We start from the raw sequence: 24,232 nt of genomic DNA, 5'->3' as shown, positions 1-24,232 counted from the left end.
GTTTGCTAGGAGTAGGGTCCTTTATGTATAGAATGATATCATCTGCAAATAATGATAATTTGATCTCTTCCTTTCGAATTTGTATCCATTTTAAGTGTTTCTCTTTACTTATTACTATAGCTAAGACTTCCAGTACTATATTAAATAAAAGTGGGTATACTGGAACCCTTGCCTTGTACCCGATTTTAGTTTAAACGCTTCAAGTGTTTCCCCATTTAGTATTATTTTGGCTGTAGGCTTGTCATAAATAGCATTTATTATGTTGAGATATATTCCTTCTATTCCAAGTTTCTGTAGGACTTTTATCATGAAGGGATGTTGGATTTTTGTCAAATGTTTTTTCTGCACCTAATGAGATGATCATGTGATTTTTGTTCTTCAATTCATTTATACAGTGTATTACATTTATTGATTGATTGATTGATTGAACCATCCCTGCAACCCTGGGATAAAGCCCACTGGGTTGGGGTGAATGGTCTTTTTGATATATTCTGTTTGCCAGTATTTTGTTGAGGATTTTTGCATCTATGTTCATGAGGGATATTGATATATATTTATTTTTGGTTTTCATTTTTTGAGGTAGGGTCTCACTATGGCCCAGGCTGACATAGAATTAACTAAGTAGTCTCAGGGTAGCCTCAAACTCAAAGTGATCCTCTGACCTCTGCCTCCTGCCTCCTCTGTGCTGGGATTAAAGGTGTGTGCCATCATGCCCAAGGTTTTTTTGTTGTTGTTGTTGTTGTGGTCTCTGATTTTATTTTATTTTTTGTTCTATCTTTGTCTGGTTCTGGTATCAGGGTGATACTGGCTTCGTAGAATGTGTTTGGTAGAGTTCCTTTCTTTTCTATTTTATGGAAAAGCTTGAGATGCATGACTGTTTATTCTTCCATGAAGTTTTGGTAAAATTCACCAGTGAATCCTTCTGGACCTGGGCAATTTTTAGTTGGGAGATATTTTTTTAATTTTTTGTTTTTATTTATTTTTATTAATTTGAGAGCAACACAGAGAGAGAGAGAGAGAGAGAGAGAGAGAGAAAGAGAGAGAGAGAGAGAGAGAAAGAGAGAGAGAGAGAGAGAGAAAGAAAGAAAGAAAGAAAGAAAGAAAGAAAGAAAGAAAGAAAGAAAGGGCTCACCAGGGCTTCCAGCCACTGGAAATGAACTCCAGATGCATGCTCCCCCTTATGCATCTGGCTATCATGGGTCCTGGGGAATCGAGACTTGAACCGGGGTCCTTAGGCTTCACAGGCAAGCGCTTAACCACCAAGCCATCTCTCCAGCCCTTAGGTGGGAGATTTTGATAACTGCTTGGATCTCTGTACTTGTTATAGGTCTATTTAAATGGTTTATCTCATCTTGTTTTAATTTTGGTAGGTCATATAAATCAAGAAAATCACCCATTTCTTTCTGAGTTTCAAACTTAGTGGAGTATATATTTTTAAAGTATGTCCCTATGTTTTTTTTTTTTTTAAATTTCTTTGGTATCTGTTGTAATGGTGCCTTTTTCATCTCTAATTTTATTAATTTGTGCCTCTTGTTCCTCTAGTCAGATTTGCTAGGGGTTTGTCAATCTTGTTTATCCTTTCAAAGAACAAACTCTTTATTTCATTGATTCCTTATAATTTGTTTGGATTCTATTTCATTAATATCTGCCCTAATCTTTATTATTTCTTCCTGTCTACTGATTTTTGGTTTGTGTTGCTCTTATTTTTCTAAGGTCTTAAGCTGGGTTATTAAGTTGTTTTCTTGCAAGCTTTCTAATTTCTTTTTTTTTAAGATTAAACTTTATTAGTTTTTGAGTAAATAGATTGAGTAAATTACAGCAATATAAGATAGGCCCCTGAAAATTTTAAGTTATCCTTAGTGATGCTGATCAGGAAAATCTTTCATTGGTGGGATTACTTCTCCAGTCTCCAGAATTGTATCACCTGGAAATATTCTGGGCTTCTTTTCAACAATGCCATATGGTTTTTGAGATACATGGTATTTGATGTAATAATGAACAAGCCAGAGAGGTATAAGTACATTAGCAACAGCAAAAACACTGGACCGGTATGCATTATGGATCGACTTCTTCCAGGCGGCGCCGTCCCGCAGAAAGTTATTCCAGAAAGCCTCCATGGGCCACATCTTCCGCAGGAGCAGCACAGGCTCCCAGGGGCTGAGTTCCTGGTCCTTCAGCCATCGCCTTCCCAGCTCCCGCAGCTGCTGCAGCCGCAGTTTCTCATCCGGCGTGTACCCCGTCATGTCGCCAACTGTAAGGGGAAAAAAAGCCTTACAGCAAGGCAAAAAGGAGGCGGCGTGCCCCCGAACCAAGGTCTGGTCACTTACGCGCAGCCGCGGCACACAGCGACCTTGCGAGGCTAATTTCTTAATATAGGTGCTTAAAACTATAAATTTCCTTCTTAGGACAGCTTCATTGTGTCCCAAAAGTTTTGGTATGTTGTGTTCTCATGATCTATTTCCATCTTGATCTCTTTAGTCATCATTTAGTATTGTATTCTTAGTTTCCATGATTTTGTGTATGCTCTATAGCTTTTCTTGTTGTTGAATTGTAGTTTAATTCCATTGTGATCAGATAGAGTGCAAGGAATTATTTCAATTTTCCTGTATTTGTTAAGGTTTGCTTTGTGTCCTAATATATGGTATGTTTTAGAGAATGTTCCATGTGCTGCTGAAAAGAAAGTGTATTTGGCAGCATTTGTGTGATATGTTCTGTAGATATCTGTTAGGTCCATTTGTTCTGTAACCTCATTTAATCCAGATGCTTCTTTGTTTATCTTTTACTGGGATGACCTGTCAATTTATGAGAGTTGGGTGTTGAAGTCTCCCACTACAGGTGTGTTTGGTATTTGTGACCTTAATTCTAATAGTGTTTGTTTGATGAAATTGGGAGCAATCATGTTATGTGCATATATGTTTAAAATTGTAATGTCCTCCTTCTGAAGTGTTCCTTTAATCAATATAAAGTAACCCTCCTTATCTTTCCTAACTAATGTTGCTTTAACATCTATCCTGTTAGATATTAGGATAGTGCCACCTGCTTGTTTTCTCTGCCCATTTGCTTAAAAACCATTTTCTAAACTTTTACCCTAAGATATGGTCCATCTTTTATGGAAAGTTAGGTTTCTTTGAGGCAACAAATAGAAGGATTCTGCTTTTTAACCCAGTCTGCAAAACTGTGTTTTGGTTGGGGCATTGAGGCCATTGATATTAAGAGTTATTATTGAAAGGTATGTATTTATTCTTACCATTCTTCTTGTATTGTATTTCTTCTTGTTTTTCCTTTAATCTATTGTATTAACTATTATTTAAGTATGATTTATTTTTTTTCTGTAGAACTTAGTGTTCATATATTCTTTTAGCTTGTTTTTGTTGTGGAATGTCCTTATTGCTCCATCTATTTTGATGAATAGCTTTACTGGATAAAGTAATCTTGCTTGACAGTTGCTGTCTTTCAGAACTTGGAATATATCATTCCAAGCCTTTTTAAAGTTTGTATTGAGTAATCTGTTGTGATCCTGATGGACTTGCCTTTGTACGAGATTTGGTTATCACAGTGAGAGGTTCTTTCCTGATTTTGTCTGTGTGCCGTTCTAAAGACTTCCTGTATCTATAGTAGTATCACTTTCCCTATTTAAAAGAAGTTTTCTTCTATAATTTTGTTGAAAATACCTTCTATGTCTTTGGGGTGAAATTTTTCTCCTACTATGCCCTGAATTCTTTTTTTTTTTTTTTTTTTTGGTTTTTCGAGGTAGGGTCTCACTCTGGTCCAGGCTGACCTGGAATTAACTCTGTAGTCTCAGGGTGGCCTTGAACTCATGGTGATCCTCCTACCTCTGCCTCCCGAGTGCTGGGATTAAAGGCGTGCGCCACCACACCCGGCTTATGCCCTGAATTCTTAAGTTTGATCTCTTCATTGTGTTCCAAATGTCTTGAAAATCCTATTCATGCCTTCCTATTAGTTTGTCTTTCTCTTTGTTGGACTGTATTAGATCTGCCACCTGGTCTTCTAGTTTAGATATTCTGTCCTCTCCTTCATCCATTCCACTGGTGAGACTTTCTATTGTTTTCTATTTCTATTTCTATTGTTTCTATTTGACATACTCTGTTTTTTCATTTCTATTATTTCTGAATAGTATTTCTTTTTTTTTTTTTTTTTGTTTGTTTGAGGTAGGGTCTTACTCTATCTCTGGATGACCTGGAATTCAATATGTATTCTCAGGGTGGCCTTGAACTCACTGCAATACACCTACCTCTGCTTCCCAGGTGTTGGGATTAAAGACAGGGACCACCACTCCCAGCTTCTAAAATCTCTGAATGGTATTTTTTTCATTATTTCTATTTCCTTACATCTTTTATTGACCTTTGATTCCTTTGTTTCCTTCTTTTGTTTCTTGATTTCTTATTTTTTAAAAAGATTTTATCATTTGTTTATTTACTAGAGATAGGGGAGAGAGGGAGAGAGAATGGGCACACCAGGGCCTCTAGCCACTTCAAACAAACACAGATGCATGTGCCATGATGTGCATCTGCTTTATGTGGGACCTGGAGAATTGAACCTGGGTCCGTAGGTTTCACAGGCATGTGCCTTAACTGCTAAGCTACCTCTTCAGCCCTGTTTTCTCTTTTGATTTCTTTGAGTATAGATATAATCATTTTTTAAAAATCTTTGTCAGGCATTTCATGTAAAACAGTCTCACTGGGGGACATTTCTGATGGATTTATAATTTTTTGTGGGATTGTATTGTTTTGTTTATTTTTTGTATTATAATGTAGAAATTATTGCATGGTGAGTTAATCTGATGCTTGGACTTTATAATTGCCTGTAGTGTTCTTAGCTGTATAAATCCGACTTTACATATCTTTAGGATAAAAGTTTAAGATGCTATATGTAGCTCTTATAGTTCAAGAAAATAGCAGGAATGACCGTGGGTGTTGAGTTTGCCTGCTATTTAAAGTTTTCTAGTATACTGGGTGGATCAGTTTACTGGCAAATTCTAAAATTCAACTGAGCAATATACTCATTCAATCCAAACCAGCATAAAGTATTTATGCAGTAGTGGGGTTAAAACAAACAGATAATCTAATAAAGCCAAAGTCTCTAAGGGTGTGTGCTGCTCCATCCCTTCATCCTGTCAACTTGGAGGTTGAGATTTTATGTTTGACATGGCTTCCAGGTCAGCCTGGGGCCAAGTCAGACCCTGCCCCAGTAATGACAGAAGTAAAAGAGAAAGGACCTATGAATCAGGACACATCAAAGGCAACAATAGTTAACTCCAAAATACAGCTTATGTGAGAATGGTAAAGCCAGCCAAAAATATGTAACTCATAACCTGCTCTGACCTAGGAAGAGATTAGCCTTTGTGTAAGTAGGCCCTGTTACTTTTTGGGATGGCTTCTAATCTCACCAACGTTGAGTGCCCACCTGGATCCCTTTCTGTTGTGCTGTGGATCTATTGTTCTGACCATCCATGCTCCATGTGGCTGGGGCTGAAGGAGTTCTCTGGAGATTCATGACCCTGACAGTTGCAGGATGGAAAGCTATGCAAGATGCTTGAAGTTGTACCCAAGCTCTCAGATGATCCTGTTAGTAGTTTCCTTTAGCAGCTGCTCAGCTTGTCCCTGTTGTCTTCCCATTCAGGTTCCTTGACTTTACGGGGAGGCAATGTGAGTGGAAAATCCCTCCACCTGGTTTTTGCTCTAGCAGCTCTGCACTGGCTGGGCAGGTGGGTGCTGACAGGAGCTGCTGGTGCCTTGGCTGGATGCTGGCCAGTTGCCTCCTTTCTGGAAGATCTTACTCTCTCCTGTATCTTTGCTTTTTTGCTGTGTTTGATAATAACTTATACACTTTCACTTTTTGGTAGAAAAGTGTGTTTTGCCTTTTTTGTTTGTTTGTTTTGCTTATTCCTCTCCTTAGACTGATTTGGCTTGGCTATACTGTGCCACCACTTTACTGGAAATCCTCAAGTTCACTCTGGCAATCCCTGTTTGAGATGTTAGGGACAAAGATTCCTTCTGTCCTATGCTTTTCCATCCCTGGACTATTGATTTTCCAGAATCTCATCCTATCATTTCTCTTTTCCTTATGTATTTTTAGAGGTCAGTTTGGTGGGCATAATACATCCATTTAGCCAGATAACAGTAGTGATTCCCCCTAGGGTTTAAGACCTCTTTAGCTACAGGCTTCTGATTAGATTTTAAGTACCAGGCTGGATCCCCTACTGTGTAGTGAGCCACAAGTCCAATTAGAGAGCTGTTGGTTTACATTATAAAAGACATGCCACCATTGCACCAGTAGATATATATTTTTTTTCATGGCTGGCCAGTTCTGGAGCTTGTAGGTTCCATTTCTGGGTAAGACCACTGATGACTTTTCTCCCCCACTGGCTGCATAATAGCTCTTTCCAATAAACAGTCAACAGGGCATGGGGCTTTCAGCTCAGTCCTTCTGTTTTCCTTGACTATCTCTCCTTTCAGGATGGAAAGTCATTACTGATGATGAAACCAAGAAAATAAAAAATCAAGGATGCATTTCAAACCTTCCAATAGCCTCACAAATGAGTGGTCATATCTCATCAGGTATTTTAGTACCAGCAGAAGAGGAACATTAGGTAGGGAAGGTGATGACTGTGACAGGCCAATCATAGAAGAATACCTTTGTTCTTCTTTATTTTTCCCTAGTGCCTTTATTATTTTAATTTTTTTTATTATTTCTTAACTTATTTGAGAGAAGGAGGGAGAAAGAGAATGGGCATGCCAGGGCCTCCTGCCACTGCAAACAAACGCCAGATGCATTCACCCCCTTGTGTATCTGGCTTATGTGGGTCCTGGAGAGTCAAACCGGGATCCTTTGGCTTTGCAGGCAAACATCTTAACTGCTAAGGCATCTCTCCATCCCCACTAGTGCTTTTAGAATGGTTTTAGGTTGGAACTATAATCTATCAACTCCTGGTTTCAATTCCCTATGGATCCATAGACTCTGTAGATGTCTTAAAAACTGAATACATGGGTGAATGGCAGTGCTTTGTATTTCTTGTCCTTGTTTCATGAAGGGAATGATCTTCCTGTAGGAAAAGTGATTTCTGAAATTCTCTGGTGGCCCAGTGAATTTGACATTAAGATATGTAATTCTATTTGGGACAGCCGTCATTTTCAAAGCTTCAGACTGCTTTAATTTCCTCTTGCTTAAAAGTAATAGGATATGATATGCCTCAGGAGATAGTCAGTGATTCTGGCACTAACATTCATAATGATGTGGAGGATGAGAATGATGAAGATGACCAAGAGGCTAATGAACTTAAGGATGAGAATGATGTAATGAGCAGAATGAGGAGCAGAATGAAGAAGATGATGATAAAAAGAAAAAAGAGGAGGATGAAGAGGAAGAAGCTGAATAAGATGATGATGGTAATGAAGAAGAAGAAGAGCTAGAAAAGGAACTACAAGCCAAGCTTGTTGACTCCAACCTGTACACAACAGATGAAGGTTTCAGTTCAATAAGTAAGTCATAGAAAAAACAAAGGAATTGGACAGATTGGGTGGCAATATGAAGACTAACTCCAAACAGGCATTAGATACATAGCTAAATTTGGGAAGTTCTTTCTGAGTAGAGTTTTACTTGCTTTGGATCTTGGTCCATTACTTGAGGTTATATTTATATACAAAATTTTCTATCTTTGTTAGCCATAGCAATTCAGAAGCTGATTGACTGCAAGGAGAAAAGTTTCCAAAAGATTCATACCAAAGCAGAAAGGCAGATATATCTCCTCAGCATAGTGTAACATTTGACCTTCAGGGTAAGTTTTTGTTGCCTATATAAAATAATTCTGGATCCAACTTTCAAAACCCATTTTGTTACTCATGTAATCACCAGTGTTCCTGTTCATTCTTGAAACTTAACAAAATCAGAAACTTTCACCAAAAAAATCTTTGTTTTATTTTACCTGAGTAATTTAGAACATTTAAGTATTTTAGGGAGGGACTGAGTGTTTATTGATATAAGGCTAGTATTGGGCATTTACTCTGCAATATCCCATAAAGAACTATGTGTTATTTCATTTAATCTTCAAATCCATGAGATATAGTTTTACCATTTCTTCTTTATAGATAAATGAATAAAACTCCAGGAGGCTTAAGTAATCCACCAAGAAACATAGTAATTGGTAGTACATAGATTAAACAGTGTTGTTTATACCAAAGTGTACTCATTCTACTGAAAATAAACAAAATAATTTTTCTTTCTTTTTTTTTTTTTTTGGTTTTTCAGGGTAGGGTCTCACTCTAGTTTAGGCTAACCTGGAAATCACTATGTAGTCTCAGGGTGGCCTCAAACTCATGGCAATCCTCCTACCTTTGCCTCTCAAGTGCTGTAGTTAAAGGTGTGTGCCACCGTGCCTTGCTGAAACAAAATAATTTTTAAAAATTATCATGTATGTATGCTTGAACAAGAATATATATATATATATATATATATATATATATATACATATGTTTATGTGTATATATATATTATACACACATATATATGTGTATAATATATATATGCATATATACATATACATATATATATAGATAGATTGATAGATAGATAGATAGATAGATAGATAGATATATAGATATATATATAAAATTGTTGTTTTTCAAAGTAGGGTCTTGCCAGGACCTCTGGCTACTGCAGATAAACTCCAGATTCATTAGCCACCTTGTGCATCTGGCTTTATGTGGGTCCTGGGGAATTGAACCTGGGTCATTTGGATTTACAGGCAAGAATATTTTTATTTATTCATGAGAGAGAAGGTAGAGGGAGGGAAGGTGAAGGAAAATAAAAACCACTAGGGCTTCTTGCAGCTGCAGATGAATCTCCAGATGCATTCACCACATTGTGCATCTGACATTATGTGGGTACTGGGACCTACAAGCTTTGCAAGCAAGTGCCTTTAACCATTGAACAATCTATCCAGCCATTATTTTTTTAAATACATGTTTCAGAGTTTTAATCAAAGGAAAATATATTCATATGCCATGTTTTCTTTGGTCTTTATAGTAAATTCTGGATCAAAGGAAGAATTCTTTGCTAGATTTCATATTCTGTTGATCAGTACTTGTCAGTGGGTGGGCAACTTGACACAGAGATATATCTACTTTGGTTGTTGTCCCTTAGAATAGTCAAAGATAATAAGTATAGATATATATTGTTTGTTTGTTTATTCTTATTTATTTGAGAGCGACAGACAGAGACAGAAACAGGAAGAGAGAAAGAGAGAATGGATGCACCAGGGCTTCCAGCCACTGCAAACGAATTCCAGATGCGTGTGCCCCCTTGTGTATCTGGCTAATGTGGGTCCTGGGGAATCGAGCCTTGAACCGGGGTCCTTAGGCTTCACATGCAAGCGCTTAACTGGTAAGCTATCTTTCCAGCCCAGTATAGATATGTTTTAATGATATATGTTTTGACATTATTCTGGTGAATCTGGGGTTTACAAGTATGTGGTATTCTTGTATGAAGTATTAGGAATAGTAGCATTATGCTCTAATGAGGGGAAATGTAAGAGAAATCTGCATAAGATTCAAACCAGCCTCTTTACTATATCATCACAACCAAAAGAATTGTACTAAACCAAAGGAACATGTAGTCATTTCAATTGTATTTTAGGACAAGAAAAAAAAAATTAGAGTATATGAAGTGAAATAAGATGGTTCAGTAACTAGAGGTAGTTTTATGTTGTAATTCCTCTAAAAAGAGTGGTGTTTTTTTTTTTTTGTATGACTGACATTTTTCTTATCAAATATTTGACAAACTACATGTTCTGCTTCTATTTTCCTTTGAGACATAGCATTTATCACTGATGCAATTTACTTTCTAGAATCATTCCCAGTCTGTACTGAAGCAGCTTAACATAGTGGAGAAACAAAAGTATGAGCAGGTAAGAAGTATGTTTTTAAATTGAAAAAAAAAAATGGATACAGAGGACTCCACTTCTCCCTACCCTAATTTCTGTTTATCTCACAACAGGATATTCTGAATAAGAATAGCAAGGTGGATCAAGGTCTTTGTTAAAATCTATTCACACAGTAGCTATTAAATACCTATGGAATGAAAAGCACTGGATGTAGTGTTGAATAAGACATATACAACAATATAAGTTATTTGCTTAATAAAGCTAAGTCTATCAGAGGAGATTTGACAGTAAACAGATTATCATGTAAATATAAAGGTAAAAGTTATAAAGAAATGCTATGAAAGAATAAAATGTTTTCCTTGGGAGAGCTGGAAAGCCTTGCTGAGGAGAGTTAAACTTAGATCTTAAAAAAATATATATATATGTATGTGTATATATATATATATATATATATATATATATATATATATATATGTATGCATGCATATGTGTGTGTATGTATGTGTGTGTGTGTGTGTGTGTGTGTATATATATATATATATATATATATATATATATGTATATATGTATATATGTATGTATGTATGTCACAACTTCTATACTTACAGACAACAAACCATGGTATTTAACTCCCCTCCCCAGCTTTCTCCTTCATAACTCTGTTCTCCACCATATCCCGTACCTCTCTCCATTAGTGTCTCTTTTAATTTGATGTCATCATCTGTTTCTCCTATTATGAGGGTCTTGTGTAGGTATTGCTAGGTACTGCAAGGTCTTGGATATTGAGGCTAATTTCTGTCCAGACAGTTGTACGTAAGGAGTGGTACCCTTCCTTTGGCTCTTACATTCTTTCCACCACCTCTTCCACAATGGACCCTCAGCCTTGGACGGTGTGAGATGCTTCAGTGCTGGACACTCCTCTGTCCCTTCTTCTCAGCACTATGTTGCCTTTTGGGTCATCCTAGTGGTCATCACCGTCTTTTATTTAAAAATGAGTTTCCTGGAGGCAACAACTGGCAGGATCCTGGCTTTTAATCCGGTCTGCAAGCCTGTGTCTTTTAAAAAATTTTTAATTTATTATTTTTTAAAAAAAATTGTTTATTATTTTTATTTATTTATTTGAGAGTGACAGACAGAGAGAGAAAGAGGCAGAGAGAAAGAGAGAGAGAGAATGGGCATACCAGGGCCTCCAGCCACTGCAAATGAACTCCAGATGCGTGTGCCTCCTTGTGCATCTGGCTAACGTGGGTCCTGGGAAATTGAGCCTTGAACCGAGGTCCTTAGGCTTCACAGGCAAGCACTTAACCACTAAGCCATCTCTCCAGCCCAGCCTGTGTCTTTTGATTGGTGCATTGAAGCCATTGATGTTAAGAGTCATTGAAGCCGGGCGTGGTGGTGCACGCCTTTAATCCCAGCACTCGGGAGGCAGAGGTAGGAGGATCGCCGTGAGTTCAAGGCCACCCTGAGACTAGAGTTAATTCCAGGTCAGCCTGGACCAGAGTGAGACCCTACCTCGAAAAAAAAAAAAAAAGACTTATTGAAAGGTATGCATTTATTCTCTTCTTATTTTGCAGTGTTTCCTGTTTTGTCTTTGCTTGTTTGTTTTAACTGTTATTTGAATATGGCTCCCCTCCCCCAACTTTCCTCCTGTGTGTTTTGCTTTCTGTTAGGCATGAAGAATTCTTTCAATTATTTTCTGTAGAGCTAGTTTAGCTGTCAGAAATTCCTTGAGCTTGTTTATGTTGTGGAATATCCTTATTTCTCCATCAATTTGTATAGAGAGCTTTGCAGGATAAAGTAATGTTGGTTGACAGTTGTGATCTTTCAGAACTTGGAATATATCATTCCAAGCCCTTCTAGATTTTAAAATTTGTTTTAATCTGCTGTTATTCTGATGGACTTGCCTTTGTAGATGATTTGCTTTTTCCTCTCTAACTGCTTTCAATATACTTTCTTTGGCAGCCGGGCATGGTGGAGCATGCCTTTTATCCCAGCACTGGCAGGCAGAGGTAGAAGGATCACTGTGAGTTTGAGGCCAGCCTGAGACTACATAGTGAATTCCAGGTCAGCCTGGGCTGGAGTGAGACCCTACCTCAATTTTTTTTCCCCTTTGGTTTGTCTATTTATTAGTTTAATTATAACATGGTGAGGAGAGGTTCTTTCCAGATTTTGTCTGTTTGGTGTTCTGAATACTTCTTGTATCTGCATTGGCATTTCTTTCCCAATTTGGGGAAAAATTTCTTCTATGATTTTGTTGAAAACACCTACTAAGCCTCTGGATTGAAATTCTTCTCCTATTATGCCCTGAGTTCTTAGGTTTAATCTTTTCATAGTGTCCCAGATATCTTGAAATTCCCATTCATACCTTGCTATTAGCTTGTCCTTCTCTTTGTTGGACTGCATTATGTCTGCCACCTGATCTTCTAATTTAGATATTCTGTTCTCTCCTTCATCCATTCTACTGGAGAGACTTTCCACAGAGGTTTGGTTTTTTTATTTTTTTTAATTTTTTTTTAATTTCACTGACTGTATTCTTCAGAGCTAGGATTTCAGCCTGGTTTTTCTTCAGTATTTCTATGTCCTTACTCATGTCTTGTATTAACCTCCTTATTTCATTAAGCTGGTTTCCTGTGTTCTCTTTCAGAAGCTTGTTTTCTTGTTTAATTCCTTTGTTTCCTTCTTTGATTCCCTAATTTCTTCTCTGATTTCTTTGAGCATAGGTACTATCATTTTCTTAAAATCTTTGTCAGGCATTTCATATAAAACATTTATATCTGATGGATTTATATTTTTTGGTGGGCTGTATTATCTTGATTCTTTGAGTTTCTTGTATTATAATGTAGCAATTTTTGCATCCTGAATTAATTTGATGCTTGGGTGTTCTACTTATCTGCAGTATTTCCAGAGGTGGCAATCCACCTCTATATACCCTCAGGATATGAGTTCAAGGAAGGTGTAGCTCTTGTACCCAAATCCAGCCGCAGAAGTAATCCTAGGTATTGAGTTTGCTTGCTAAGCAAGTATGCTAGTGGACTGGGAGGAACAATTTACTGGCACATTCTAAACTTCAACTGAGCAATATACACAATCAATAAAAACCAGCACAAAGTATGCAATTGTGGGGATTAAAACAAACAGATAGTCTTATAAAGCCAAAATCCCTAAGGCTGTGTGTTGTTCTACACCCTTAATCTTGTCAGCTGGAAGGTAGAGATTTCTGTTCTGAATTAGGTTCCAGGTCAACCTGGATCTGGATCAGATCCTGCCCCCCCCCCCCCCAAAATGACAGAAGCAAAAGACAGAGGCCCTATAAATGTGAAAGCATCCAAAACAACAATATTCAACCCCCAAATTCAGGTTATTTGAAAATGGTAAAGCCAACCAAGAATGTATAATTCATAACCTGCCCTGACAAGAAAGAGAGATTAGCTTTTGCAGTGCAGGCCTGTGTAACTGTTTTTTTGTTGTTGTTGGTTGTTTTGTTTTTTTTTGGTCAGTCAGCCTCCTTACCTTTTGGGGTGGCTTCCAATCTCACTAATCTCACCCATGCTGAGTGCCCGCCTCAATCCCTCCCTGCTTGCTGCGCAGCTGTACCTCTGATGGGCTCTGCTGGCTGCACTGCCACTGGGGGCTGAATGCTGGAGGTTCCTGGTTCTGATGGTGGGGGATGGGGGAGTTCAGACTTCTGCATTCGCACATGCAGTTCCACCTGTTTCCCTTTCAGTAGCTCTTTGGTTGATCTCAGCTGTCTTTAGTTCTGTTTTCTTAACTTTGCAAGGGGGCTGATGACATTGAAAAATCCCCATGTTTGATCTCCGCCGCGGCAGCTGCTTGGCGTGCCTAGTGGGGCAGTGCAGGGCAGGTGCGGGGATAGTGCAGATCAGGCATTTTCCTCCTCTCTATTGGCTCTTGGTCTTTCCAGCTTCTCCACTGTGTCTAAGAGTAACCTATACTCCCTCACTTTTTTTTAAATTTTTTATTTATTTATTTGAGAGCAACAGACACACAGAGAGAAGGACAGATAGAGGGAGAGAGAGAGAATGGGCGCGCCAGGGCCTCCAGCCTCTGCAAACGAACTCCAGACGCGTGCGCCCCCTTGTGCATCTGGCTAACGTGGGACCTGGGGAACCGAGCCTCGAACCGGGGTCCTTAGGCTTCACAGGCAAGCGTTTAACCGCTAAGCCATCTCTCCAGCCCACTCCTTCACTTTTTAGAAGAAGAGTGTATTTTGCTGGGGTTTTGCATAAATCCCTTCCTAAACTGGGTTGGCATTGCTTCTATGCTGCCATTTTACTCAGAAGTCTAACCTTAGCTCTTTTGCTGAGGTGCTAGCTTGGTGGGAATGAGCATATGTTACCGTATCCATTGTTACTACAACACACCAATGGGGAGTTGTCCTACTTCTATGAAGTTGCTCCCACAGGTGAAACATTCCTAGGCAAAACTCATCAGTGGCTGGTCCGATAAATCTGGTCTGCTGGAATAAGCTGATGAGAATTTCTAAGCAGTCATGATGCAGATTAGAGTCAGTTTCTGCTGTTGGAAGTGTAGCTGGGTTTGGGGCTGTGGTGTTTTGGAAGGTAAATGTTAATTGGGATTGTCAAGCAAGGGTGCTTGGTATTTACTTACCCATTCATCCTGTCGTCAGCCAGTACCCACCCTGATTTTCCAATAGCATTAGCACCTAGTCAAGCACAAGTACAACAGAGTATTCCAGAGTAAATTATTCTGCCTCTTCTAGTATACCACAGGTGGCTGCACCTGCTCAAAGGCAGAGTAGCCAGCCTCTGGTTGTTAGTTCCAATTGCTTAGAGGAATAAGCATCCCTAAAACTATGCCTTGTATGTTTTGAAGGGTTTTTGAGGGTTAGACAGCCCCATGGCTGGCACTGATAGTAGCTTTACTTTTTTTTTGCTCCCAAGGTAAGTTCTTGCTCTAGTCCAGGCTGACCTGGAATCCATTATGTAATCTCAGGGTGGCCTTGAATGTATGGCAATCCCCCTACCTCTGCTTTCTGAGTACTGGAATTAAAGGCATGCACCATCATGCCCCGTTTAGTAGCTTTACTTTAAGAGTGCTGATACCCTGAGACTTGAGACTACATAGTGAATTTCAGGTCAGCCTGGGCTAGAGTGAAACCTTACTTCAAAAAAAAAAAAAGTGCCAAATGCCCATTGATGTTTTGTATTCAAGTTCCAAATCTAGCCTTTTCAGAGCTTTATAAAGGTGTTTTGCTATGGGCTCAAAGTTCAGGCCTCATATTCTTCAAAAACCAGCCATGCCTAGAAAACCTCATAGTTGGCATCTGTTTGCAGGGCTTTAATGTTGGCAGCTGTCTGTCTTTGAGCATTAAGCTCCATTGTCCCTGCCTTAGTTGAAATCCAAGGTAGTTTTCTCTCTGCTTGCAAATCCAAGCTGTGTAGCCAGCACTTTGTATCTATAGCAAGCCAGATGATTTAGCACCAAAATTATGTTAAGTAGACATTTTTTATAATTAGGACTTGCTATCAGTAAACCATCAACATATTGCAGCAAGGCCCCTTCTTCCAGTAGCAGAATTTTTAAATCTTTGGCTAAAATTTCACCAAAAATGGTGAGTTTTTAAAACTCCAAGGCAACATGGAATATATATATTGGATTTTTGAGGTAGGATCTCACTCTAGCCCAGGCTCAGGCTGACAAGGAATTCACTCTGTATTCTCAGGGTGGCCTGAAACTCATGGTGATCCTCCTACATCTGGATCCCAAGTGCTGGGATTAAAAGTGTGTGCCACCACACCTAGAGGGAATATATTTTTAATACTGGATATTGCAATTGAGCCTTGTTTCCAATGGAATGCAAAACAAAGCATCTTTTAAAAACTTATTTATTTGTAAGCAGAGAGAGAGAGGAGGGAGGGAGGGAGGGAGGGAGGGAGGAAGGGAGAGAGAGAGAGAGAGAGAGAGAGAGAGAGAGAGAGAGAGAGAGAGAGAGAGAGAATGGACACACCAGGGCCTCTAACAGCTACAAACTCCAAATACACATGCCACTTTGTGCATCTGACTTTGCATAGGTACTGGGTCATTAGGCTTTGCAGGCAAGTGTCTTAACCACTGGACAATCTCTCTAGCCCAAAAGAAAGCATCTTTAAGGCTCAATACAAAAAAGTACATAATTCCCTGGTATAATAGTCAACAATAAGGGCTTGCACAGTAGAATGAATATAATTAACAGCTCTCAAATCGTGAAGAAATCTTTATTTATTTCTATGAAGCTTCTCACCTGGAAGAACTGGGGTGTTATAAGATGATCTACATGGTTGGATCTATTCCCACTTAAGGAATTTCTCTAGCACTGAATGAATTCTTTCTAAAGTCTCTCTCATTAGGGGATACTGTTTCTTTTCAGGTTTAGTAGTTTCTCTTTTTAATTTGACCTTTACCAGCTCTGATTTCAGTGCTTGTTCTGAGGTCCTATCCACCCATACAGTCTTACTTTCTTGTAGACCTCAGCAGGAGTAGGTTCCTCTGCTGCCTCTTTAGGTTCAGTAAATAACATTTTTGGTTTCAGCGTTTGTTTCAGCAGGATCTGGAGGTGAAGATACTGCCTTTTCAGAGAGAAAATTATTTGAGCATTTAATTTGCAGAGGAGATTTTTGTTCCAACAGTGGAATTAGACATTCAAGATTACAGAAAATTATGTTTTAATCTCCTCTTGTAGCTTGCACTCATTTCTTGCTGCTGTAAACAAATGCCTAGCCAGAAGCAATTTAAACAAGGAAAAGGGTTTAATTCAACTTACAAAGGGTAGAGTCCATCATGGCAAGGAAAACATGACAGGCTGGAATGGGATGCTGGCTTTATACAGCAGCAGGGTCAGGAGTCAGTGAGAGGGGGAAGAAGGGAGGGAGATAGCATGAGGGGCCTGGCTATAATATTTCAAGGCCTAACCCCTTTCCCTGAGTGATACACTTGTTCTATTAAGACTCCACTACTTATGGTTCCACAATATTCCAGAGCAGTTCCACCAGCTGGGGATTAAGTATCCAAACATAGGAGCCTATGGTGTGTGGGGGATGGCATTTTATATTCAAATAACCATTCCATAGGTTGGAGGAAAAGTTTTGTTACAGCTTTCCTGTTACTCCTTTAACATATACAGACTTTTCACTCCTTTGAGTTAGTTTGTTATTAATATCTAATAGTACCTCTGTCAGCCAGGAACTCCATCCATCATTTGATTCCTCAGTTAAAATGTATATGGGGCTCTAGTGGGGGTATTACAACTTACTTTGAAAGATCAAGGGGAGCCCTTGGGCCTCTTCCTTCATTATCTGAATCATAGTCATGTTCCGGCTTGTCTTTCCTTTTCTTTCTCCCTTTTGTACTCTTTATCCAATTTTGGGTAACTAACTTTTGAGTGTGCCTCTTCCTTGTAATATGCACAGTGGTTTTTCCCCAGAAGATTTTTTTTTCTATATTTTTCTGACCCAGGTTTTGTTTCCTCTCATTTTCTGTTCCTTTTTGTGAGGGGAGGGGGGCAGGTAAAGAGAGAATGGGCAGCACCAGGGCCTCTAGCCACTGCAAATTAACTCCAGGCACATGCACCACCTTGTACGTCTAACCTACCTGGGTCCTTTGGCTTTGCAGGCAAGCACCTTAACAGCTATGCCATCTTTCCAGCCCATTTTTTTTGAGGCTATAAAAATTGTGGCTTGTCCCATCCTTTCCATTTTTCTCACATTCTAGACTTTAGAGGAAATATCCACCAACTGAGATGGGTTCGTTCCTATATCACCTTCCAGCTTTTGGAGTTTCTTCCATAAAGGTCATGTTACCATCTTAATGTTCTCTGGGGCCTCTGGTTCAGTACCTGTGTATTTTCTATACACTTGATAAATTCTTCCTAAAATGTAGAGGGATCCTCATGTGGCTTTGTTGAACAACATGTGTTTTATTTTAAATTCCTCTCCTTGGTAATCCCTACCCTTAGCCCTGCCCAGATTAATTGTCTATAGTTATCTAGTTTAGCCATTCCCCCCATTGTTTGGATTCTAGTTAGGTTCTTCTCATGGTCTGGCCTCTGTAAGCAGAGGTTTCACATGGGGTCTTCTTTGTGGAAGCACTGTGCAACCTCACAGTGCCACTTTCTCCACCACTAATATCTTCTCCTTTGTAGTAGTAAGATACTTAAGAGCTTAAACATCTGCGCAAGTGAGTTGGTAAGGGCAAAAGTGTAGAAATATTTTCTGTGGGTCCTCTCTATAGGTTGGATTAGAGCCTTTTCAGTTTAACAGAACCGAAATTATGAAGTGGCTGTAAGCCCAGTAGTATCCTGTGGGCTGTCCATTCCCATTCAACACTCCACCTGGATACTATCTTTAAGGGTATTGTCCTGCACCAAAATAGGATCCTTCCTGGCCGAACTGAGTGCCAGTGATTTGTTGGGTCTTAGAGTGGTGGACCATTCTTGTTTCTTTTTTATAGGGTGGAGAAGGCACAGGCCTGATGACACCTCCCTCTTCTGTGGTAGCTAACAATGTAAATAGCCTGAAGTACTGTAGGTCCAGCATTAACTGGAGATGGTTTAGAGCATCAAAAAGACTACATCCCTCATTTTCCTTTTTTGGGCAAGAACCCTTCTCTCCTCTTTGATCCATCAGTTTATTAATCTCCCTTTTAGGGTACTCATTACACAACAGCATGAAAGTTTGCAATAATGTATTTAATTCCATTTCCCTGATTTTTGACAAAATAATTCCATCTGTGAAATAGTATAATAAATTAAAGAACTATGCAATAGCCACATCTCAACAGAATCTAACACATTACACAGGCCATGCAGTGTTTCCATAATATATCAAATACCTCTTAGTCATAGAACCATAGCTGTAGACTTCCGGTTAAGATGGCGGCGTAGGTACCACGCCAAAGCAGCCTAGGGGGGAAAAAGACTAAAAAAACTCAGAAAAATACACACTTTTACTAAAAAGTGAGGTGTATAGGAAATTGAAGCGGCAGCAGGGAAGTAGAAGAGTTATAGAGCATCCAGAGCCTGCACAGGCGGGAAAAGCGGCTCCGGCAGCTCGGCCAACCGCCGCGCCCGCGGCGCAGCAGAAAGCCGCCAGACTCGGCTCAAGCCGCAGGAAAAGCCAGGTGCGGGATTTTCCCCTCACACCGCGCTCTCCGCAACTCGGGAAACGTGAGGGGAGAGCGGCAGTGAGCAGCGGAGGAGCAGACCGCGAGGTAGAAGAACACGTGGAACAGCGAGAGAACCAGAGCAGCCGCGGCTCCCTCCCCTCCCCCACTGCCTGAGCCCAGCTCCAGCGAACACAGCAGCAGCCTGGGACCCGGCCACGCCAACTTGGGCTGACAACGGGACCCAAGCAGGAGCAGAGTTCGGCAGGAACATCAGCAGCTCCAGCACCGGTAACATCGGCCCCAGCAGCAGCAGACCCAGGAGCGGCAGCAGCGGCAGATCCCGCAGCAGCGGCTTCGGGGTGAGCAGCGGCAGTGGACACGGCAGCGGCAGCTTCAGCAGCGGTGGTGGCTCCGGTGGTGGCAGCTACGACATCAGCAGAGGCACCAGCAGCAGCTCGGTTTGCCCCGTAGGAAAAGCAAGTGCCCAGCTCCAGAAATCAGAACAGCAGCCCGACGACCCAGGCAGCAACTTGACTGAGACCAAAATCACCCAAGGTAACTGGGATTGCACCAGGGAAGGGTCTCACTTGGTCACAAGCTGACTTGGATCCCTCAACAAACCAGAAATCTAAAACTCTTTATGGATAGAGGATCTGGCCATTATAATAACTACTCTTGCATACATACTCGGGGCTGTTTTTGATTGAATGTGTACAGTGTTTAAATTTTAGAATCTACCTGTATTTTATTCCACTCAGCCTGCTTGAATACTCCTATAGCAGGGAAACTCAACCCCTAAGAACATCTTTGTAGATACTCTGAGAGTCTTAAGAGCCACACCTAATACCTTAAGGTCCTACCCTGAAAATATATTACATCAAATCAATTGATACAGCTAAGAATACACAGCTAGCTAGAAAATCCAAGCATTAACTTAATCCAAGATGCAAAAATATATACATTATAACACAAGAAACACTAAAAAGCAAGACGATATAAATCCACCTAAAAGTATTAATGCATCAGAAATGTCCTCCAGTGAGAAAGAGTTAGAGGAAATACCTGAGAAAGAGTTCAAAAGAATAATTATAAATATGTTCAAAGAGGTCAAAGAACACATGAAAATAATCAAAGAAGAAATCAAAGAGGAAATCAAAGGAATCAAAGAAGAGGCAGGACACCAATTTAATGAAATAAAGAAGGCAATACAAGACATAAATAGGGAAATAGAAATAATAAAGAAAAACCAGTCAGAATTACTAGCAATGAAGAACACAGTTAATGAAATAAAAAACTCTGTAGAAAATCTCACCAGTAGGATGGATGAGGGAGAGGACAGAATATCTAAGCTAGAAGACCAGGTGGCAGGCCTAATGCAGTCCAACAAAGAGAAAGACAAACTTATAGAAAAGTATGAGTGGGAATTTCAAGATATTCGGGACACTATGAAAAGATCCAATATAAGAATTCAGGGCATAGTAGAAGGAGAAGAACTCCACTCCAGAGGCATAGTAGGCATCTTCAACAAAATCATAGAGGAAAATTTCCCCAAATTGGGAAAGAGGTGCCAATGCAGATACAGGAAGCCTTTAGAACCCCAGCCAGACAAAACCCAGAAAGAACCTCTCCTCGCCATATTATAATCAAACTTCCAAACACACACACCAAAGAAAAAATATTGAAAGCAGTTAGAGAGAAAAATCAAGTTACCTACAAAAGCAAGCCCATCAGGATTACAGCAGATTATTCAACACAAACTTTTAAAGCCAGAAGGGCTTGGAGTGATATATTCCAAGTTCTGAAAGATAACAACTGTCAACCAAGGTTACTTTATCCTGCAAAGTTACCCATTCAAATAGATGGAGAAATAAAGACATTCCATGACAAAAGCAGGTTAAAGGAGTATTTGAAGACAAAACCAGCTCTACAGAAAATACTTGATAGAATCCTCCATGCTGAACAAAAGGAAAAGCACACATATAAGGAACCTAGAAAAAACAAGCTATACTCAAATACCAGTTAACAGAAGAGAACACAGGTAGAACCAGAAACACACACACACACACAAAAATGGCAAACATAAATACACACCTTTCAATAATATCTCTTAATATCAACGGTCTCAATGCCCCAACGAAAAGACATAGATTTGCAGACTGGGTTAAAAAGCAGGATCCTACAATTTGTTGTCTCCAAGAAACTCACCTTTCTACAAAGGATAGACATTATCTTAGGGTGAAAGGTTGGAAGACGGTGATTCAAGCAAATGGGCCTAGAAAATAAGCAGGGGTTGCTATCCTAATATCAGACAGGGTAGACTTTAGTCCGACGTTAGTCAAGAAAGATAAGGAAGGTCACTTTATATTGATTAAGGGCACACTCCAACAGGAGGACATTACGATCCTAAACATATATGCACCTAACATAGGGGCTCCCAAATTCGTCAAACAAACACTATTAGAACTAAGGTCACAGATAACACCAAACACAGTGGTGGTGGGTGACTTTAACACCCCACTCTCATCAATTGACAGGTCATCCAGGGAAAGAATAAACAGAGAGGCATCTGGACTAAATGAGGTCATAGAAGGAATGGACCTAACAGATATATACAGGACATTTCATCCAAAGGCTGCAGAATATACATTCTTTTCAGCAGCACATGGAACATTCTCTAAAATAGACCATATATTAGGACACAAAGCAAATCTTAACAAATTCAGGAAAATTGAAATAATTCCTTGCATTCTATCTGACCACAATGGAATTAAACTACAAATCAGTAGCAAGAAAGGCTATAGAGCATACACAAAATCATGGAAACTAAATAATACACTACTAAATGATGAGTAGGTCAATGAAGAAATCAAAAAGGAAATCAAAAAATTTATAGAGTCAAATGATAATGAGAACACAACATATCAAAATCTCTGGGACACAATGAAGGCAGTTCTAAGAGGTAAATTTATAGCCTTAAGTGCCTATATTAAGAAATTAGAAAGGTCGCAAGTAAATGACCTAATGCTTCGCCTTAAAGCCTTGGAAAAAGAAGAACAAGGCAAACCAAAAATCAGTATACGGGAAGAAATAATAAAGATTAGGGCAGAAATTAATGAAATAGAAACAAAAAGAACAATCCAAAGAATTAATGAAACAAAGAGTTGGTTCTTTGAAAGGATAAACAAGATTGATAAACCCTTAGCAAATCTGACCAAAAGAAAGAGAGAAGAGACACAAATTAATAAAATCAGAGATGAACAAGGTAACATCACAACAGATTCCAGAGAAATTCAAAAAATCATAGGGACATACTATAAAAGCATATACTCCACAAAGTATGAAAATCTGAAAGAAATGGATGATTTCCTTGATCTATATGACCTACCTAAATTAAATCAAAATGAGATTAATCACTTACATAGACCTATAACAAACATGGAGATCCGAACAGTTATCAATAATCTCCCAACTAAAAAAAGCCCAGGCCCGGATGGATTCACTGCTGAATTTTACCAGACTTTTAAGGAAGAGCTAACACCATTGCTTCTTAAGCTTTTCCAGGAAATAGAAAAAGAAGGAATCCTACCAAATTCCTTCTATGAGGCCAGCATCACCCTGATACCAAAACCAGGCAAAGATAGAACAAAAAAAGAAAATTACAGACCAATCTCCCTCATGAACATAGATGCAAAAATTCTCAACAAAATATTGGCAAACAGAATACAAGAGTATATCAAAAAGATCATTCACCCTGACCAAGTAGGCTTTATCCCAGAGATGCAGGGATGGTTCAACATACGCAAATCTATAAATGTAATACATCACATAAACAGGTTGAAGGACAAAAATCACATGATCATCTCATTAGATGCAGAGAAAGCATTTGACAAAATCCAACATCCCTTCATGATAAAAGTCCTACAGAGACTGGGAATAGAAGGAACATATCTCAATATAATAAAGGCTATTTATGACAAGCCTACAGCCAACATATTACTAAATGGGGGAAACCTGGAAGCTTTTCCACTAAAATCAGGAACAAGACAAGGGTGTCCACTGTCCCCACTTTTATTTAATATAGTTTTGGAAGTCTTAGCCATAGCAATAAGGCAAGAGACACACATAAAAGGGATACAAATTGGAAAGGAAGAAATCAAGTTATCATTATTTGCAGATGACATGATTCTATACATAAAGGACCCTAAAGACTCTACTAGCAAGCTGTTAGAGCTGATCAAAACCTACAGCAATGTAGCAGGATACAAAATAAATACACAGAAATCAGTAGCCTTCATATATGCTAACAACAAACACACAGAGGATGAAATCAGAGAATCACTCCCATTCACAATTGCATCAAAAAAAATAAAATACCTTGGAATAAACCTAACCAAGGAAGTAAAGAATCTATACAATGAGGACTTTAAAACACTCAAGCGAGAAATTGCAGAAGACACTAGAATGTGGAGAAACATCCCTTGTTCCTGGCTTGGAAGAATCAATATCGTGAAAATGGCAAACTTACCAAAAGCAATCTACACATTTAATGCAATCCCTATCAAAATTCCAAAGGCTTTCTTCATGGAAATAGAAAAAACAATCCAAAAATTCATTTGGAATCACAAAAAAACCTCGAATATCTAAAATAATACTGAGCAACAAAAAAGAGGCTGGTGGTATCACCATACCTGATTTTAACCTATACTACAGAGCCATAGTAACAAAAACAGCATGGTACTGGCACAAAAACAGACATGTAGATCAGTGGAACAGAATAGAGGACCCAGATGTAAGCCCAAGTAGCTATAGCCACCTGATATTCGATAAAAATGCCAAAAATACTCATTGGAGAAGAGACAGCCTCTTCAGCAAATGGTGTTTTGAAAACTGGATATATATCTGCAGAAGGATGAAAATAGATTCTTCTCTCTCGCCATGCACAAGAATTAAGTCCAAATGGATTAAAGACCTTAACATCAGACCAGAAACTTTGAAACTGCTAGAGGAAAAAGTAGGGGAAACCCTTCAACATATTGGTCTTGGCAAAGACTTTCTGAATACAACCCCAATTGCTCAGGCAATAGAACCATAGCTGTAATCTGTCCAGTTGGCTAGCATATGGCCCAGGAGACTCCCTGCTGGGGTCAAAATGTTGTGACCCCTGCAATCCTGGGAATAAGAATAGGAAGAAAGAACATGAAAAAAGACAGCTTA

General features: G+C 39.2%; 1 protein-coding gene across 2 annotated transcripts; it reads right to left on the bottom strand.

Moving 5' to 3' along the window:
• Nucleotides 1-1,767: 1,767 nt before the first annotated feature.
• LOC101596568 (NADH dehydrogenase [ubiquinone] 1 beta subcomplex subunit 6-like) lies at nt 1,768-2,243 on the bottom strand. 2 transcript variants are annotated; one of them, XM_004668780.2, is made up of 2 exons: nt 2,068-2,243; nt 1,768-1,974 (listed from the first exon to the last, which is right to left on the bottom strand). In XM_004668780.2, exons 1-2 carry the CDS (start codon nt 2,241-2,243, stop codon nt 1,857-1,859), a joined length of 294 nt encoding a protein of 97 aa, XP_004668837.2. In that variant the 3' UTR covers nt 1,768-1,856. The 2 variants fall into 2 exon arrangements, with proteins under 2 accessions (XP_004668837.2, XP_004668836.2); XM_004668779.2 differs by having other exon boundaries at nt 1,768-2,243.
• Nucleotides 2,244-24,232: the final 21,989 nt, after the last annotated feature.

Source organism: Jaculus jaculus, chromosome X, assembly GCF_020740685.1.
Source record: "Jaculus jaculus isolate mJacJac1 chromosome X, mJacJac1.mat.Y.cur, whole genome shotgun sequence".
NCBI classification, from domain to species: Eukaryota; Metazoa; Chordata; class Mammalia; order Rodentia; family Dipodidae; genus Jaculus; species Jaculus jaculus.
This window is presented reverse-complemented; position numbering and strand designations above follow the sequence as displayed.

Coding starts and splice junctions, on each gene's coding strand:
- LOC101596568 (XM_004668779.2), bottom strand. CDS start 2,243: ATGACGGGGTACACGCCGGATGAGAAACTGCGGCTGCAGCAGCTGCGG.